General features: G+C 39.4%; 1 protein-coding gene across 3 annotated transcripts in view; it reads left to right on the forward strand.

The window, feature by feature from the left end:
* Positions 1-20,549, forward strand: part of TRIM44 (tripartite motif containing 44) — a 113,449-nt gene that overhangs the window by 34,291 nt on the left and 58,609 nt on the right. For all 3 annotated transcript variants that reach the window (XR_006714183.1, XM_045484982.1, XM_045484983.1), the window contains exon 3: positions 13,107-13,346. Coding sequence is in view for 2 of the 3 variants with exons in the window: in XM_045484982.1 (XP_045340938.1) it covers positions 13,107-13,346 (240 nt within the window). In the remaining variant the exon portion in view is untranslated. The remainder of the gene's footprint in view (positions 1-13,106; positions 13,347-20,549) is intronic.

Below are 20,549 nucleotides of genomic sequence, written 5' to 3' on the forward strand. Positions count from 1 at the left end.
GTGGCGTAAGGGCACAGACTTTGGAGTCAGATGACCTGAGTCCTTCTGGCACTTGTTACCTGTCCGTCTTGATTTGTCTGAGCCTTTAGCGTCACCCATAAGCTAGGACTAATCATATTACATTTTTATTACTGAGTACCCTGAAAACGGAAACTTTTGAGAAGGAGATAAGAAATAATGGAGGATGGTTAGAAGCATGGCCTTGGGGGGGGCGGTGCCTGGGTGGCTCAGTCGGTTGGGTGTCTGACTTCAGCTCAGGTCATGATCTTACAGTTTGTGGGTTCGATCCCCGTGTCGGGCTCGATTCCCATGTCGGGCTCTGTGCTGACAGCTCAGAGCCTGGAGTCTGCTTCGGATTCTGTGTCTCCCTCTTGCTCTCTGCCTCTCCCCTGCTCATGCTCTGTCTGTCTGTCTGTCTCTCTCTCAAATAAATAAACATGAAAAAAAAAAAAAAAGAAGCATGGCCTTGGGGACTGAAAAAGTATTTTCGCAACTGTACTTAGTACCTTAGAACCCTGTGGTTCTTGGGTAAGCAGACTGTTAGCTGCTCCAGGGGTGTAATAGGGCTTCAGTCTGCAGAAGAGAGACAATATGGTAGAGGTAGGTTGTGAGATTGAGGCAGACTGTGCTTAGGAGCTGCGGGGCAGAATGTGACCTACCCTTCCCGCATGCTGTGTTTTGCCCTGGTGTCACTGAAGTAGACTATATCTGATCTTATCAAACTAGAAGAGACAAACGTTGCTCCTTGACAGCTGGCCTGTGGCCATTTACTGAAACCAAGGCAAGGAGCCCCTGATTGACATCCTTACTTTTCCTGCCTAGGTTGTATGAGAAGGTCCTTCCTGTGTTCCTTTGGGAAATCTGAATCTGCTCTCCCAAGGGTGTACGTTCTCCTTCTGTAAGAAAACTAACTGGGGGCTCTTTGTCTGTGAGAGCTCAGTGGGTACCGTGTAAAAGGCACACAATACATGTTCATGGTTACTGTCATCTGCACCTGCAGAATAGTTCTGCTGATGTTCCTGTGTGCCCAGAGAATACGAAGTTCTTTCTGTGTATTGTGTAGACTTCACAAAAAATATCTGTGAGAAAGATATTATTACCTCCGTTCTACAGACGAAACTTTCACCTTTCTGAGCTTCAGAAACACAGTTATTAGTCAGTACTCAAACCTGTTTCTCTACCACAACAGACTCCGTGAGGTTTACCGTTTTGACATGTAGCAAAGGAGACCTGCGTCTCAGTGCCCTTTCCTCGGTGTTCTTGGTGGTGTGCCGTTGTTTGGTTTTGATGGCGAACAAATAACTGTGGTTTTGCAAGGAGAATGCTCAAAAAGGGAAGTGGGATAGAGGAGGAGGGCTAAGTCTTATTTTAAAATTGCTTTAATCTTCAGCAGGTAATATAGGCCTACTTAGTATATTCAAGTCTAAAAGGGTTAAAAATAGTATTTCTGTTTAGTTATCCCTGAAACTTTCAGTGTCAGTTCCCACCTCCCACCTCCTACAGGATAATTTCTGAGGCAAAAACTGTCTTTTTAGCTTATGCACAGGTTAAGATGGAAGAAAAGCAAGAGAACAAGGTAAACTGGAAGCTCTGACTCTTACTCCTGTTACAGGTCCTGGGTGTCTCTGGGGGACTCCTTCTTTCACATTTCTGTGGGGGGGGCGTCACTCAGAATTATTTTTCTGCTCACTCAGGAAGAGTTGTGTTCAGAAGTTTGTGATTGCTTTCTTTATTGCCAGCCTGGGGTCAGGCAAGGAGAAAGGCCTCTAAAGAGCAAGCAGTAGGCTGAGTGGACTCTCAGTGAGCCTAGCATTCCCGTTGAACTGTTCTCCGGTGCCTCTAGTTCACCACCACTGGGTTTCAGTGACACTGGGTTTCACATCAAGTTGTCATGGCAATAGAGTCATAGCAGCTGACAGCATGAACAGGCAGCTCTGGGAGGAGAGGATGCTTGGCGGTGGTGCCACAACCATCGTGGCTAGATCTCCGTCTCTCACAGTAAGAGCTGCTCATCAGTCTGCTGTGACCATGTCTCTCTCAGATGACTGGGGGCACACAGTTGCTATCTGCTTCACAGCTGATTGGCAGATTCACTTCAGTTGTTTGTTAGGACCTTTCCAGTACAAAGCCTTTAGGCAGCACGGTCCTGAGCCTCTAATGCTGTGAGTGTATGTGCATGCGTGCGTGTACATGTATGTTCATATTTGCATTTGGGGGAGGGAAAACCATGAAGGAGGAGATTCAGAAGAAGCATAGAACAGGTTCATATGCATGAAGCTGTTAAAGAAGAGAGTACTTAGGCTCAGGTACCGAAATTTACAGTCACAGGAAGAAGCACTCTAGCATAAAATGAAGGAAGGCTGGAGTATTCTGACTGGAATACAGGGTTCCTACCTGAATCGAAGGTACACGCCAAACCAAGGACTGCCTAAGACAAAGCAAAGTCTAAACACCAAGGAGGAGGGAAGGGAGGATCAGCCGGAATTTCTTTGGGGCTTAGGATTCTGGTTAGCAAGTTTGAGGTACGAGTGAGAGTGGGACTGAACTAAAGGGCCTGAGGGGGGTGGGTGGCAGTTGGAGCTAAAGTGAAGAGTGTGGGTCTGGAGACCGGGTATAGGTATTTGGTGGAGAGTCATGGAAGGGAATGCAAAGAAAGGGGTTTTCATAGATACAGGGCAGACTTCTTTAGCCACTGTGGTGGAGGAGAGGCAGATGTGGGATGGCTTCTCACATTTAGTCGGAATGTATTGACCACCATTTTGTGCAAGAGCCTAAGCAAGGGTGTCATCGTTTCTCCTCTAGATACTAAGTCAAAAAACCTATTATCTGGTGGAGAAAATAAAACTGAACTCCAGAGTTTAGAGCCTGGCTGATTTCCTAAACCCTGGTGTCATTAAGGGGGAAGGCGGGGAATAGGACAAGGTCTGAAGGGAAAATATGGAAGAATAATATTATGGTTAAAAGGCAGATGTGTGGTCAAACTATGTGGGTTCAAACTCCAGGTCTGCCACTTACTCTGTGTGAATTTCTCACCCCCTCTGGACCTCAGTTTCTTTATTTGTAAAGTTGATGGAATAATAACTGCCACCACTTGGTATCGTCATTGTGATGACTAGTTGAAGGAAAACACGTGAAATGCTTCCATGGTACTTAATATCTGGCCACTCAGACCAGGCAGCAGGAAAATGTTGAGGAGGAGGAAGAGGCCTCAGTTTGAGGCTTAATGGTTTGAGTAACAGAAAAGCACCCAGGTAGAGCCACACATCAAAAGGAATTGTGACACTAGAGGCCTGAAGAGAAAATCGAGGTTTGGGAGCCATCTGTGTGGAGGCAGTAGCTGAATTGCAAAAATGGGATGAAATGACTAAGGAGGAAGGTGTGGAGAGAAGGTGGTTTGACCACAGAGGGTGTTTGACGATGTCTGGAGGTGGGGCATGGCGCTACTGTCACCTCCTGCGAAGAGGCCGGGGTGTTGCTACGTATTTCACAAGGCACAGGACATTTCCTCTACACGAAGAGTTGTCAGCTCCGAGTATCAATAATGCTGAGGTTGAAAAAACCCTGGTTAGAGGAGTTTCTCAATCATAGTCACCTAGAGAGAGAGGGTAGAACTGCAGGGAGGGAGCCGATATACAGAAAGCCCGAGAAGTCCAGGGTCACAGAAACCCTGGAAGGAAATTAAAGACTGAGGGACATGGGTGGTGTCTAAATGCTGCAGACAGGTGACTAGTGAGGTTAAATGGAGTTGGTGACTAGTCGACTCTTTAGTGGTGTTCATGAGTGGGTTTTAGGTGACTTTCTAAATAAGCTTGGTGGTTAAAGGTAGGAGAGGGTAATTGCTTGACAGGGCAGCATTGTCAAGGGAAAAGTTTATTTTATTCTCTTCTTTACTTCTTGTTTTGTGTCCCCTTTAGAATTTCTATAGCAGATTCCTAGTCTCCCAAAAGCCCCTCTAGTTTTGGCAACAAATGTGATTAGAGACAAATCCAAATTGGCGAAGCACTGCTCCAGGAACGTTAAATTTATGCAGTTATATCATTTTAGAGATAAAAGGGACACCGTTTGGCTTTTCACTTTTAGTAACTCAGGAGCCTGGGGCCCTGAGAGATTCATCGGTGATTGCCCCAAGTCACCTAGTTGGTTGGTTCCAGAAGACAGGACTGACTCCCTCAGGGCCTCTGACTTCTCATCCTGAGTGCTCTCCTCTGTGCAACTACTAGAGTTGCTCTCTCGTCGTCTGATACTGGTTCGCAGGGGCTCAGTTTCCTTTTCAGGGGCATGGTGCTCTGTGGGGTGGCTGTCAGGGCACTGACCTGGAACAGGGGCGACTGAGGCGTACCTTGGCTCCACAGCTTACCTGCTGCCTGACACTGGGCAGGTGACTTAATCACTGTGGGCTTCAGTTTCCCTTAACATAAAATGAAAATGCTATTACCTACCTGAAAGTTAGACTAGAAACACTTGTAACAGCACCTGGAACACTGACTACACGTGGTAGCTCTTAGTATTTTCATTGTCATTATTCATAAGGCCCTGTCTTTGTCATGGATTAAAGGATCCGAGAATGTCCAATGATGGAATCAGGCCAAAGTTAGGCATACCTTCTCTTTTCACCCAGCGTTGCTTCTAACTCCATCTCCCACTTTGTAATAAAAGCAGTATCATGAGGCTTAGTGCTCCTTGGTTATATGAGGTCCTGAAGCAGATGTCCCTCTGACGTATCGTTAGGATGTCCATTTCTCATTGATGAGCCTGATACTTCTCTAAAATATGTGGCTTCACACTTGGTTACTCATCGGATCAGTTAGTTAGATCTTTTTTAGAATTTTTCAAGACGCTGAAACCTGCTCGTCTGAGGAGCCTCAGGAGGACTGAAGCTCCCATGGAAGAACCTTCAAATGACGGGAGTAGCATGTGCTAAGTGCTTGACTGTTGTGGAAGCCACTATTTTAATGGGCTTAAGTTGAAAAGGGCTTAAAGAAACCCTTTGATTTCTTATAGAAAAGGGAAGTCCGATTAGGAAGGAAGGGTCCGTTATTAACTGGGAAGGCAAAGAATGAAAATGTTGATGTGCTTGAGACGTAGAAGAACTTGAATTGGCCTGGCCCTTTGGATGCTCACTTCACCCCCCAGACCTTTTCTAGGCTCCATTTCAGTGGCTATTTAGTTTTGTTTTAATTGCTTAACTTTTTTTTTTTCAATAGACTTTTAAAGAGCAGTTTTAGATTCAAAATTGAGCAAAAAAAAAAAAAAAAAAATAACCAAGTTCCCATATACCTTCTGCCTCCACACACTTAGCCTCTTCCACTCTCAATGTTTCACACCAGAGCGGTAGATAAATTTGTTACATTTGATGAATCTGTATTGACTTATCATTATCACCCTAAGTCCATAGTATACATTAGGGTTCACTTTTGGTGTTATATATTCTGGGGGTTTGAATGAATGTATAGTAATATGTTATCTCCCATTATAGTATCATACAGAGTATTTTCACTGTCCTAAACATTCTCCATGTTCTGCATATTCATCTTCCCTTCTTCCCGGAATTCTGACATCCACTGATCTTTTTGCTGCCTCCACAGCCTTTTCCAGAATGTCATGTAGTTGGAATCATACAACATGTAGCCTTTTTACATTAAATTCTTTAATTCAATAAGATGCATTTAAGGTTCTTCCATGTGTTTTCATGGCTTGGTAGCTCATTTCTTTTTAACGTCGAATGGTATTCCATTGTGTGAATATATCAGTTTATTCATTGGTTCACCTACTTGAAGACATCTTGATTGCTTCCAAGGTTTGGCAGTTATGAAGAAAGCTACTGTAAATACCCCTCTGCAGGTTTTTGTGTGGACACAAATTTTCAGCTCCTTTGGGTAAATACCAAGGAGCATCATTGCTGGATCATGTGGTAAAGGTATGTTCAGTTTTTAAGAAACTGCCAAACTCTCTTCTAAAAGTGGCTGTACCATTTGGCATTCTCATCAGCAACGAATGAGAGTTCCTCGTGCCCTACATCCTTGTCTGCATTTGGTGTTGTCAGTGTTCAGATTTTGGCTATTCTAGTAGGTGTGTAATGACACTTCATTGTTTTAACTTGAGTTTCCCTAATGACATGATGTTGAGCATCTTTCCTATGCTTATTTGCCATCTGTATATCTTCTTTGGTGAGGTGTCTGTTCAGGTTGTTGGCTTCTTTTTTAATTGGGTTGTTTGTTTTATTATTGTTGCATTTTAAGACTTCTTTGTATATTTTGATAACAGTGCTTTATCAGATGTGTCTTTTACAAATATTTCTCCCAGCAGGCGCCTGGGTGGCTCAGTCAGTTGGGCGTCTGACTTCGGCTCAGGTCATGATCTTACAGTCTGTGAGTTCAAGCCCCAAGTCAGGCTCTGCGCCGACAGCTCAGAGTCTGAAGCCTGCTTCAGATTCTGCCTCCATCTCTGTCTGCCCCTCCCCTGCTCTCACTGTGTCTCTCTCTCTCAAAAAAAAAAAAAAAAAAAAAAAAAAAAAGAAAAGAAAAACCACAAATACTTTTCCTAGTCTGTAGCTTATCTTCTCCTCCTTTTAACAGTGTCTTTCACAGAGAAATTTTTAATGAAATCCAGCTTGTCACATATTTATTTCATGGATAATGCCTTTGGAATTATATTTAAAAAGTCATCACCATGCCCAAGGCCATCTAGATTTTCTCCTGTGTTATCTTTTAGGAGTTCTATAGTTTTGCATTTTACATTTAGGTCTGTGATCCATTTTGAGTTAATTTTGGTGAAAGATGAAAGGCCTGTGGCTAGTTTAATTTTTTTTTTGCACATGGATGTCCAGTTGTTGTAGCACTATTTGTTGAAAAGACTCTTTTTCCATTGTATTGCCTGTGCTGCTTTGTTCAAGGGGTTTCTGTGGGTCTATTTCTAGGCTCTCTTCCGTGTTCTATTGATATATTTGTTTGTTCTTTTACCAGTTCCACACTGTCTTGATTACTGTAGCTTTATAGTAAGTCTTGAAGTCGGGTAGTATCCTCCAACTTTGTTCTTCTCCTTGGATATTATGTTGACTCTTCTGGGTCTTTTGCCTCTCCATATAAACTTTGGAATCATTTTATCAATGTCTACAAAATAACTTGCTGGAATTTTTATTGGCATTGCATTGCACCTATGGATCAAGTTGGGAGAACCGACATCTGACAATATTTCGTGTTCCTATCCATGAATATGGATCTATTTAGTTCTCCTTTGATTTCTTTCATTAGAATTTTGTAGTTTTCCTCATACATATTTTATTAGGTTTATACTTAAGTATTTCATTTTGGGTTGCTATTGTAAATGGTATTGTGCTTTTATATTCAAACTTCATTTGTTCATTGCTGGTATATAAGAAAGTGATAGACTTTTGTATATTAACTCTGTATCCGGCAACCTTGTTTTAATTCCTTATTAGTTCCAGGAGTTTTTTGGTCAGTTCTTTGATATTTTCTACATAGACAGCTATGTTATTTGTGAACAAAGACAGCTTTATTTGTACCTTCCCAATCTGTAAACCTTTTATTTCCTTTTTTGTCTTACTGCATTAGCTAGGACTTCCAAAAGGATGTTGAAAAGGAGCTGTAAGAGGACACATGCTTGCTTTGTTCCTGATCTTAGTAGGAAAACTGTAGTTGCTCATTATTAAGTGTGACATTAGCTATAGATTTTTTGTAGGTGTTTTTTATGAAGTTAAGAACGTTTCCCTCTGTTCCTGGTTTGTTGAGAGTTTTTAAAATCATAAGTGGAACTTAGATTTTATCAAATGATTTTTCTGCATCTATTAATATAATCATGTGACTTTTCTCCTCTAGCCTGTTGACATGATAGATTATATGAACTGATTTTCAAATGTTGAAACAGCCTTGCATACCTGAGATAAATCCTGCTTGGTCATGGTGTGTAAGTTTTTTATAACATTGTTGGATTCAATTTGCTAACATCTTACTGAGGATTTTTCTTTGAGCTTCATTTCTTTTTAAAAATTACTGTTCAAGAAAAGTGTCACACATTATTATAGGAAATTTGGACTGCAAGTGAAAAAAAAGAAAAATACTCTTAACCCCATTGCTCTGAGGTAACTACTCTCCAACATTTTGGTGTATTTCTTATTGTCTTTTATAATAGAAATGTTAATAACAGCAACAGTAAATATCATTATTACTTCATTGAATGGATACTTGAAGTAACTAATTGATAAGTGAGGTAGAGATCCCATGGTGCTGTATTTACACAACGGGATAATGAAAGAAAGTAAGGATATACATGACTGCTTTTGTCTAGTGTCTTTTGATGAAGATAAGAAAAATGGTTTAAGGAAGAGATTAAATATTCACCTTAATTACCTTTTCTATACCCTCCTCAGTGCCCCATCGTAATATCCAATCAATTCAGGCTTCTAACCAGGTTGTCAGGAAAATACTTGACCTCACTCAGAATGTGAGTAATGGAATGTAGTTCATAGTTTGTGTCTGCTGGATAATTTTCCAAGCCTTAGGAATGAGCATTGGTTTTAGTCACAGATAGTGGCTATTCTTCTCATACACAAAAGACACTGAAAAAGGACTTTATCCTCCTCATTGATGAAGCTCTTCCCTCACCTGCCCTCACTGGAGCCTGATAGAGATTTGGACAGTGCTCTCATGCAACAAAATGCCAGAATAAATACTAGAAGCTATATAGAAGCCTGAACTTTGAGATTCCCAACATGGAAGTTTCCATGGACCCTGGCATGCAGGGAAGGGCAGTGTGCTGGTGGGAGTGAAGACAGATTGCAGCATCTGAAAAAATTCCATTTCGTGCTTTCTAATTTTTCTATTTTAGAATTGTAGTCATTCAGAAAAGGAAAGGGGGAGTAAAAGTGGACTTCTTGACCTTTGGGGGAGGAATTTAGAGTCTTCACAAACCATTTCATACAGTTCACACTTTTTTAGGTCATTTTTGGAGTAGACCCTTTAAACTTACTTGCCGGAAATTTGTCTAGTAGAACAAGTATTTCTGACTCTTCAATCAGTGTAGACTCTGATGCTTTTCTTTTGTGTAGCTTTCTTGCTCCTGACCGTGTTCCATCTTTCTCAGTTCCCGTCAGCAACACTTTTCTGGAACAAATCTTTCTTAAGCTATGATGCTTTCTAGCTAGTGTGCTTTCTCCCTTTTGAAAAAATAATCTGCCTATAATAGAAAAATAAACATTGGTTTGCTACAAGCCAGCTAGCTAGGAGTTAATGGCTTATAACCCATGTCAAGCATACTGAATGGTGTTGTTTTTAAGTACAAGCTCTTAATTCAAGGTTTTATGTGTTTAATTATGTATGTGTAAAGTGCCAGTCTGTATGCCTCTTGGGTCCAGCCTGGCTTGGAAATATTAACTATGAGAGCATATAGATGTACCATGGGATAAAACTTACCTCTTCAGATGTGCATCCTTTATCCCAAGATTCACTTGTGGGGAATAACATCTCAGTGGGGATAATATCAGTGCTGCCTGTTAACCAAGGAAACATCTCAATTAGGAAGAAATAAATTTGAAGGATCTGAAGCAGGCAGAAAGGGATCATTACAGGCGGTAATGTTGTCGCACAAAATATACTGGGGTGGACCAAAGGAAGTTGATTTCTAAACTTGACTTTATTACTGCACTTCTGTGTGTGTGTGTGTGTGTGTGTGTGTGTGTGTGTGTATGTATTACCTATAAAATGAAGAGGTTGGACTCCGCTCTAATGAGCTCAGATCTTCACTTGTTATAACTATTCACAAATAAGCCATCAAGTTTTTCAAATTACAATGCTGTGTTTAAGTAATTTTGGTAAAATTCTATGTTTAAATAATAACATAGTTTCTCACCCTAATGCAACCATAACAAAGATATCAACTTGTGTGTAACCCATGGCTTTTAAGTTTCAACAGCTTAGGGGCCAGTTGACCAAAGGAAACAAAATCCTTTTAGGGTTTCATTTGTGTAGAGGACCCAGGTACCTCAGGGGAGATTTTGCTGGAGACCTCTTCCAGTGCCCTAGGAATTACTTTAAGGAGGAGGAGGAGATTTTTCTTTTAAGCAGAATAGTTCTATTTTGGGTTCTGTTATATTTTAGGGTTCTACATTAAGATTTTGTTTGGGGTAAGAGAAGTTTTGGGCTTTAAAAAAGTTTAACAATTACTAGTAGATCCTATAAAAAAAGGAACCTTTTACATTGCCAATTTCACCGTTCTGTGATACACCCACCCTTCTCTTCTCTGCATATGTGGAGTTTTCTTTTTTACTAACACTGTATGTAATACAGTTAGGAATATAAGACTATCACTCTCACCTTTGGGGAGCTATAGGATAGAGGCTGAAGAAGTTCCAAGAAACCCACTCAGAAATGATGTCAGTAGAGGTGCTGACAGGAGGAGTCTGCTGCTCTTGGAGAACTGTGAAGTTTGTAGCAGAATGGAGTTTTGATGGCAGGGAGGTGTGATAAAACTTGAAAAGGAATTTTGAAAGTTGTTTCACTCCTGCCATTGGTAGGAGTCCTTTTTCCTGACTACTCAACCTGCACAAGCCAGGTACCCCGGGAGTCCCTTCTTTGGCCTCTGAATTTGAATGGATGCTAAGGCCCAGAAATCTGTTCTTATCATTTTGAAATAGGTTGGAGAATACCTATTTGTTAATTAGTAGGGAACGGGAGTGAAAAGGATAAAGGTTTTATGGAGTAGGTTATTCTGCCTTCAATTCTTATTTGTGGATGGTCTGAATAAGATAAACTGTACAGAATAAATGTTGGAAAACCTATGTAAAGCAATGGGAAGTCAAGAATTTGACTTTTTTTTTTTTTTAAACCATGATTTAGTCACCTGCTGCAGTCTAGTCACACCTTTCCTGACTGATAGCAGCTTCTGACTCAAACCACATGTATACTTGAGGGCTAGTAAAATAGATTGTGAGTCAGTTTTTATTGTGTTCTCATTTTTAGTCACTTGTAACTGTTGAGCGATTTTTTCAGGCACTCAGAAAAGTTCATCTCTTAGCTAAAACTTTCTAGGTTTAGTCTCCAAGAGAAGATCTTAGATCTTAGAAGATGTAATTTATTTCAAGGTTACAGATTCATTCGTAAAAGATCATCATAAAGTAGAAGAGCCTTGAAATAAACACACTAAAAATAAAAAGATATTATATAAATAAACACAAATCACAGTTCTCAAATCTGATACAGAATTTGCAGGGACATTAATAACATTTAACACTCCCCCTCCCCTTTTCTTTAGCATGGGGAGAGAGTATAATGAATTCCTGAGGGCTCATGTCACTTAGTCACTTGATGTGTGAAAGGATATGGATACTGTCATACGGGCTTTATTTTGTATTGGTGTTCTTATGGCAGTGTTACAAAAGCTGCTTAAAGTATCAGGCCTCCTTCACTTTTTAAGAGCTAATTAAAAATGGCCCCATCTTTCCCTCTTCTTTAGACTTTCTCTTCTTCAGTCTACTTTTTAGGTTTTCCCAGTTTGACTTTTCCTTCCCAGAGACTATTACAGTGAACAGAGCACCACTGGGAACAGGAAGATTGGTGTCCCCTGCATCTTTTACAAGTCCCCTGCAGCTGCATCTGTCTCCTTATCTGTAAAAGAAAGTTGTCACGTAGGTGACACCTACTTTCTCTTTCAGCTCTAAAATTCTCTACTGGCCTTTCTTCTGTCCACTGCTCTACCTTTTCCCTATTCCCTACGTTAGCTATTCACCATGCATAGTGCTTTGAAAGTACTCCTCAGATAAACATGGTCGTTGGGAAACATCAGTAAGTGTAGTTACTGGTAAGAGACAGGAGTTTAGAAGTTCTTGTTTTGGTAGTTTCTCACTTTGTTTACCTAATGCCCTAGCCACGTATAGCCTGCAGCCATATTTTATTTGGTTGGCTCGGTGGTTGCTGCAAAATAAATCTGTAATATAATTTTACTCATCAGAGAATAAAAATTTTAAGGCTTGACATTATCTAATATTGGTGAAGGTGTAGAGAATGCTTACTTTCACACATTGTTGTGGGAATGAAATTGGTACATCTTTTTTTGGAGGGCAGTTTAGCTGTATCAGTCAGTATTTTTAGAGTACATATAAATTGATTCGGTGACTCCAAAAGTCTCTTAAAAAAACTCATATGCAAATACTAAGAGATCTATCCAAGGATGTTCATTACTGTGTTGTTTGTAATAGCAAAAGTTTGGAAATATCTTGTATTTCCACTAAGAAGGAAACTATTTAATGGGTATGTTTGACTTTTTATTTATATGTGCAAGTATTCATATTGTATACATCCATATCATACAGACATTTAAAATAAAACAAATGAAGTTGATCTGTATGTACTGACATAATTTAAATAGAAAAGACACATAACGTATGTTCACTATGACCCATTTATATAAAAAGAACATAATTGTATACATATATGTATATAACTGGATAGGAAATGGCTGGAAGGTTACATACCAAACTGTTAACAGTAATTACCCTCCAGAGAGAAAAATGGTATTGAGATGGAGAGAGAGGAGTAAGTTCATTTTTTACAATTTACACTTACCTATTAAATTGTAAAAAGTAGGGGTGCCTGGGTGGCGCAGTCGGTTAAGCGCCCGACTTCAGCCAGGTCACAATCTCGCGGTCCGTGAGTTCGAGCCCCGCGTCAGGCTCTGGGCTGATGGCTCAGAGCCTGGAGCCTGTTTCCGATTCTGTGTCTCCCTCTCTCTCTGCCCCTCCCCCGTTCATGCTCTGTCTCTCTCTGTCCCAAAAATAAATAAAACGAAAAAAAAAAAAGATAAAAAAAAATAAATTGTAAAAAGTAATATGTATTATTGGTATAAAAATGAACAAAAGGAAAAGCAAAACGGGAAGGATACGGAATTACTTCGTAAAGATTATAAAAAAGGCAAAAAGATTAGTAAGAAATTCATCGACAATGTCAGGCGAACATTGTTTAGGGGATATTCCTAAAACTTTAGGATCAGATAGGAAACGCTTTTGGCCAGGGCGGTCCAGCACTTACAGTAGCAGCTCTGCCGTTCCATTTCTCTGTGTGTCCAACTCATTATTCTTACTTGTCTGTGTTCTGCAGGTAACCCGGGACCAGATGAAGGTGTTTATACAGCAGGAATTTAAGAAAGTTCAGAAAGTGATTGCTGATGAGGAGCAGAAGGCCCTTCATCTAGTGGACATCCAGGAAGCAATGGCTACCGCTCATGTGACTGAGATACTGGCAGACATCCAGTCCCACATGGATAGGTTGATGACTCAGATGGCCCAAGCCAAGGAACAACATGATACCTCTAATGAATCAGCTGAGCCAAAGGCGGAGGTAAAGGAGAATGCCTATAATTATTCGTAGCAGAAGTTGGAGGAAACGGACTGCCGTGTTTGCTAGCTCTGGAAATTTTCCTTTGTGGTCCCTAAACATGAGTGAATTGAAAGCTCAGATAGGGTGTAAGTGTATAGATTGGTGTATAAACCAATATGGAAGTATTGGCTGCTAGGGCCTACACCCGGCAGCTGGAGCTGGCAAAATATTTGTCTACGATGACTTAAAGGAGTATAGTCGATAGGGCAAATACTAATCACAGTTAAGGAGGGAAGTGAGAAATCAGAGTCACAGAAGAAGGCAGTTGACAGATTCCCAGTTGTGAAATGAGCCTCCAAATAAAGTCATCACAGGGATGACAACAAGGTGAATGAGAGTAAGTCAGGATGTAGGGCATAAAGCAGCCCAGAATGAAACGTTTTGGACTGATTTTGTGAGTAGCGAAAAGGAGCCTCAGCTTGGTTTTTATATGGAGCCAACTGCATAAATTGGGGGCATAACTGTTGGATTAAGAGAGGCATGTGGCACTGGATCAAAAAAGGTGTGAATGAGGGGCACCTGGGTGGCTCAGGAGAAGTAGGTTAAGCATCCCTACTTTGGCTCAGGTCATGATCTCGCAGTTCCTGAGTTCGAGCCCCGCGTTGGGCTGTGTGCTGACAGCTCGGAGCCTGGAGCCTGCTGGGATTCCACATCTCCCTCTCTCTCTCTCTCTCTGTCCCTCCCTGGCTTGTGCTCACTTGCTCTCGCTCTCGCTCTCTCAAAAATAAATAATAAAAATTAAGAAAAAAAAAGGTGTGAATGAAGGACACAAGGTATATGTTGAATCACTACAGATGTTAGTCACTGTATTCATTGTTATTTTGTAACAGGCAGAAAAGGTCTTAGGCATTTTACCAAACAACATATTCTGGCATTTAGAATATAATTGTAAAATAAAATTTAAGACAGCCATTTGAAAAAATATTATGGAATTTATATTTCAGCCACTGTTGAAAATTCTGGTCAAGCTTATGCCAGAAGGGTAGGCCCTTCTAGAAGAAAACCTAGGGCAGTCCTGTGGACTTCCCAGGACTGCTACTGACTCACTGAGCTTACTGCTTAGCTAGCAGTCTTGCCTTGGCCCGGTACAGCCTAGCCACAGAATACACCAGCCAACGGAAGAGCCAAGGTATAATCCAGGAGGCAGGTATTGTCTGAGCCTACCTGACAGAAAATGTGAGAGACTATTGGACAGTTATCTGCTTCACTCACCCAAGGTTCTTGATTAATTTTCATCCGTGTGTGAAAAGGATAAAATAGGTCTTGTTCTTTTCATTTTATCCTCCCCAGAATTAAGAAAGTGTGTGCCTAAGTAAGTTTCTAGCTAGGAAGAGAGCAGTTTATATTCATCATTTCACTTAATTCTTATATCAGCATCCATTATCTTTGTTTTACAGATGGGATATTGAGATACAGAGAACTGCAGAGATGCTGAGCCAGTATCATTTAGTTAGTAGAAAATGGAGCCAGGATTCAGATTTAAGTCCATCTTGTCCCAGTTGCCTGTGTGTTTTCCCTACTGCATGCTGTATGCCAAGTGTCCCATTTGTTTATATGGGGAAAATGAAGAGAATTAGTGTCCTAGACGGCTTTGCACTCCTAAGATCTTTTATAGTGTCGAGGTGCTCACTTTGTATCTTAAACAAAAAATTCAACCAGAGTTAACTCAAGGGATCAATGACCTAACTCTGTCCCAAATTCTCTGCAAATCGGACCCCCACATTTTTCTGTGTGTTGATTAGGTTGCTTTTTCAAAAGTAAAGATTTAATTTTTAGAGATACCTCTTTTATTTTCATTTCAAATAATGGATTTAGTCCCTCCCCTGCATTAACTGCCCTCTAAGCACGTCAGCTGCTCAGATGAGCTGTGCTTGTTAACTCTGATGGAATTACTCCTAGGGATGCAAAACCGACAAGGCCTAAGGACCAGGCTGTGGACAGAATAAGCTGTTAAAGACAAAAAGTAGCATTCAGCTGGCTAGGGCTTTTACAAAGAGCTGTTCTCATCTAATAGCCTCTTGTTCCAGCTAATCTGGTAACTTATTGATCAGAGCAAGTCCCCAGTACCTCACTTTCACTCAACAGAGGAATTCTTTTCTTCCTTTTGCATGTTCTAGATTTTTTTTTTTTTAATCATCTGCATTTGGATTTGGCCAAAAGATTCTTCCCTGCAACATTTTATTAGAAATTTTCGAACATATCGCAGAATTGAAAGGATTTTACAGATTACACCCTATACTTCCACCTAGATTCTACCATTAACATTTTTTAATTAACATTTTAATATACCTGAATCATGATATATACATAGCCATCTTTCCAGCCTTCCAATCTTCAATGCACCTTATTTTTTGATGCATTTAAAATCAAATTGCAGCTTCTGATTCTGAGCAAGATAAACATATTTCACTTTATTCCACTAATCACAGCAAAAATTCCCGAACAAAATATTTAAATTACCTACCAGAAGACTCTTAAAAGCGTGGAGAAAAGATGGTCCTGACTTGGGATCTTGGGATCTTGGGATTTGAGGAACTACATGGCAGCGAGTTCTCTGGGATTTTTCTTGCTTCCGTATATCCTGGCCTGGGTGCCCTGCAAACTGGAAATCCTAGTGAGCACAGACAAAAAGAAAATCTCCAAGAAAAGCCTGCTCTCTTTAGTTAGAGGACTAGGAAAAAGGGCACTTCGGCTATAGAGAAAGCTTTTGACCATCTTACGTATTCTGAAAACACACACCATGAATAATGCTGCACCCCTTCCCAGCCCCAGATGGCACTGCAGTAGTGGAGCCAGTGGAGTGAAAACCTATTTTTTATCCTCCCCTGCTTTTCCCTGGAGCCTCTAGGTGAAAGACTGGCTTCTGTCATCACCCCTGCCTCTCTCAGTAGTCAGTGGTGCATGGAGCCTGTGGGTAGAACTCTTACTTACACCCCTGCCCAGCAGCATCAGGCAGGAAGTAGTATCCCTCCCCTATGGAGACTGTAGATGGAGTTCTTTTTTTTTTTTTTTTTTTTAATTTTTTTTTTTTTCAACGTTTATTTTTGGGACAGAGAGAGACAGAGCATGAACGGGGGAGGGGCAGAGAGAGAGAGGGAGACACAGAATCAGAAACAGGCTCCAGGCTCTGAGCCATCAGCCCAGAGCCCGACGCGGGGCTCGAACTCACGGACCGTGAGATCGTGACCTGGCTGAAGTCGGACACCCAACCGACTGCGCCACCCAGGCGCCCCTGTAGATGGAGTTCTAACTCCTCCCTCCCCACCCCTACACTAACTAGACAGTATACCTCCCTAAGGGGGGGTCAGCGCATAGAACCTCATCTTCCACTCTTACCCGGTAGTAATGAATTGGTGCCCCTGCTCCAGCTAGCACTGTGCTGACTAGAGCATGGAGTTTTGTCATGTAGTGGGGCAGACCAGAATAGCACTGCAGAATCTTTTAAACTAAATTGATGTTTGAACCATAGTCCACAGACCTGATCTAGGACATGTGTTCTGATTCTTCTTTTTTTAAAAAACCATAATTTATTTTTATTTTTATTTTATTTTATTTTATTTATTTTTAAATTCAAGTATAGCTGATGTACAATGTTACATTAATGTAAGAGGACATATGTTTTGAATTTAAATAGGTTGATGTCTTGCTAGAATAGAAGATTTAAATAGGAATCAGATTCTTAAATACTCAAATGTTCAGGATACAGTCCAAAATCACTCATTATACCAAGAAGCAATAAATCTCAACTCTGAGAAAAGGCCACAACCAAGATGACACAGATTTTAGAATTATCAAAGGATTTTAAAGCCACTATTTCATGAAAATGACTCAGTGAGCAATGAACACATGCCCTGGAAACAAATGAAAACTAAAAAATCTCAGCAAAGATATAAAAGATATAAAGAAGGACCAAATGAAAATTTTAGAACTGAAAAATACAGTAACTGACATAAAGCATTCACTGGATTGGCTCAGTAGCAAATTGGAGATAAGAGAGGAAAGAATTGATGAATTTGAAGATATAGATCCAATCTGAACAACCAAGAAAAAAAGAAAACTAAAACTGAGTCCTAAGGACCTGTGGGACAATAAAAAAAGACCTAATATACACGTCACCCACATCCAGGAGGTGAGCAAAAAGAATGTGGGGCTGAAAAAAAAATTGAAGAAATAATGGCTCAAAACTTTTAAAATTTGGTTGAAAGACATAAACCTAGAGATTTAAGAAGTTGAATGAGCCCAGGCAAGATAAATCTAAGAAATTCATACCCAGACACATTAAAATCAAACTAATGAAGGACAAAAAAAATCTCGAAAGCAAAGTAACTACAGAGAAATGACACATTAGCTATGGGGAACAATAATTTGAATGAATGTGGTGTATATAAGATAATTTGTTCTGTATCTATCGAAGTGATTATATGGGTGTTTTAAATTATTTTATTGTAATGGCTGATTATATTGATTAATTTTATAATATTAAATCAACCTTGCATTTCTGAGATAAACTCCCTCTTGGCCATTATGTATTTATTATCTGGGTTCAATTAAAATTTTTATGTTTGTGTTCAATGAGGGATATTCATCTGTAGTTTGATATTTTTATAACATCGTTGTCAAGCTTACATATTAGGGTTAGCTGGCCTCAGAAAACAAGCTGAGAAGTATCCCCTCCTCATCTTCTGAAAGTTTGTGTGTGATTGATGTTATTTCTCCCTTAAATATTTGGTAGTGTTTACTAGCAAGATCATCTACCCTGGAACTTCTTTTTTTTTTTTTTTTTTTTTTTTAAATTTTTTTTTTTTCAACGTTTATTTATTTTCGGGACAGAGAGAGACAGAGCATGAACGGGGGAGGGGCAGAGAGAGAGGGAGACACAGAATCGGAAACAGGCTCCAGGCTCTGAGCCATCAGCCCAGAGCCCGACGCGGGGCTCGAACTCACGGACCGCGAGATCGTGACCTGGCTGAAGTCGGACGCTCAACCGACTGCGCCACCCAGGCGCCCCTACCCTGGAACTTCTTAATGTAAAGGTTTTTGATAACCAATTTAATTTCTTTAATACAGAGCTATTTTGGTTTCATGTTTATTTAAATTTAATTTGTGTTGTATTTAAGTTGTGTTGTGTTTATTTAAATTTGTGCTGTAATTTTCACAGAATTTGTTGTTTTCATTTAAGTGGTAGTTTTTACTGTAAAGTTGTTCATAGTGTTTTCTTGTTATTTTTTTAACTACAGCATCTAGAATGATAACCTATCTTTCATTATTGATAACTTGTGATTTTTCTTTTTTTTATTGAGCAGTCTAATTGCTATTTTATTAATTTGGTTAGTGTTAAAGAACTTTTTGATTTGCTAATTTTATTCTTTCCTATTTTGTTTATATCTGTTTTTATTTCCTTTTTTTCTGCTTAGTTTGAGTTTACTCGTTCTTTTTTCTAGCTTTATGAATCATTGATTTTACTACCTTTTAAAGTCAGTTTTCAAACCTGTACATTTCTCTCTAAGCACTGCTTTAGTTGAATCCTAAACTTTGGCTGTGTTCTATTTTCAGTATCATTCAGTTTGAAATATTTTTCATTTACCATGTGATATCTTTTCTTTACTCACTGATTATTTATAAGTGTCTTGTTTGGTTTCCAAATACTAGGGATTTTCCTACATGTCATACTGTTATTCATTCCTAACTTTTTCCATTGTGATGATCAGAGAACATGTTCTGAATGATTTCAAGCTTTTAAGATTTATTGAGACGTATTTTGTGGCCCAGCATATGGTCTATCTTGGTAAATGCATATGTGCACCTGTTTTGTAGTTTGTGGTTGTAATGTTCTATTAAATATCACTTAGTGCTCAAATAATTTATGTTTTTACTGATTTTTGTGTCCAGTTCTATCAACTGCTGAGAAGGGTTAAATTTCTAAGGATGATTAAGGAATTATTTATTTCTCTTTTTAACTCTATCAATTTCTTGAGGTATTTTGGAAGTCTCTTCAAGCAAATACATGCTTATGATTGTTATGTCTTTCTGATGAACTGACCCTTTAATCATTATAAAAAGTCCCTCTTTTTCTCTGACAATACTCTTTGTATTCATGTGTATTTTATCTAACATTAGTAGAGCTGACCCAGTCTTCTACTTACTGTTATACATAGTATGTTTCTATCCATTTGTTTTTGGTCTATCTTTTGTTAAAAGTGTGTTTCTCTTAGGCAGCGTATGACTGGGTCTTACTTATTCTTTCATCTTCCGGATAATCTCTGCCTTTTAATTGAAGTATGCAGCCCATTAACATTTAATGTTATTACTAACCTGGTTGAATTTAGGTCAGCCATGATTTGTTTTCTGTTTATCCCTCTATTTCTATTCCTCTTGTCTTTTCCTGTCTTCTTTTGGATTTTTTAATTCACTGTTAATTGAATTCCATTTTAATATATTTTTTGGGCTTTTAGCTCTGTTACTTTATTCTTATTTTGTAGTGGTTTCAATGGGGATTATAACATATATATTGTGATGTATGTAATATATGTTATATATATGTATAGATCCTTACATTTTCTGTCTACTTATAATTAATATAGTACCACTTCTTATAAAATGTAGATACCTTGAAACTATATAGGCCAATTCTCTTTTTATGTCCTTTATGTTATAGTTGTCATATGTAAAAAATCTACATTATAAACACTACAAGGCAGTTACAATTTTATATCAAACAGTCACATGCTTCTAAAGAAGATAAGGAAAACAGGGGTTCCTCGGTGGCTCAATCGGTTGGGTGCCCAGCACTTGATTTCAGCTCAGGTCATGATTCCAGGATTATGGGATCAAGCCCCATGTTGGATTCTGCTCTGAGCCTGGAGCCTGCTTGGGATTCTGTCTCACTCTCCCTTTGCCCCTCTCCCCCACTCACACGTTCTCTCTTTCCCAAAATAAATAAAATTCTTTTTTTAAGTTAAGGACAATAAAATCATAATTTTGTATCTGTATATATCTAGTTTTTAAGCAGGTTGGTGATAATAGTTGTGTAACTGTGAATTTAAAATTATTGAATATACACTTAAAACAGGTAATTTTATGGTATGATAAATTATACCTCAATGAAGCTGTTAAAAACAAAAATTGTAAATATTCTACCTGCTCAAGTGCCATTTGCCTTTGATT

The sequence above is a fragment of the Leopardus geoffroyi genome, chromosome D1, assembly GCF_018350155.1.
Source record: "Leopardus geoffroyi isolate Oge1 chromosome D1, O.geoffroyi_Oge1_pat1.0, whole genome shotgun sequence".
NCBI classification, from domain to species: Eukaryota; Metazoa; Chordata; class Mammalia; order Carnivora; family Felidae; genus Leopardus; species Leopardus geoffroyi.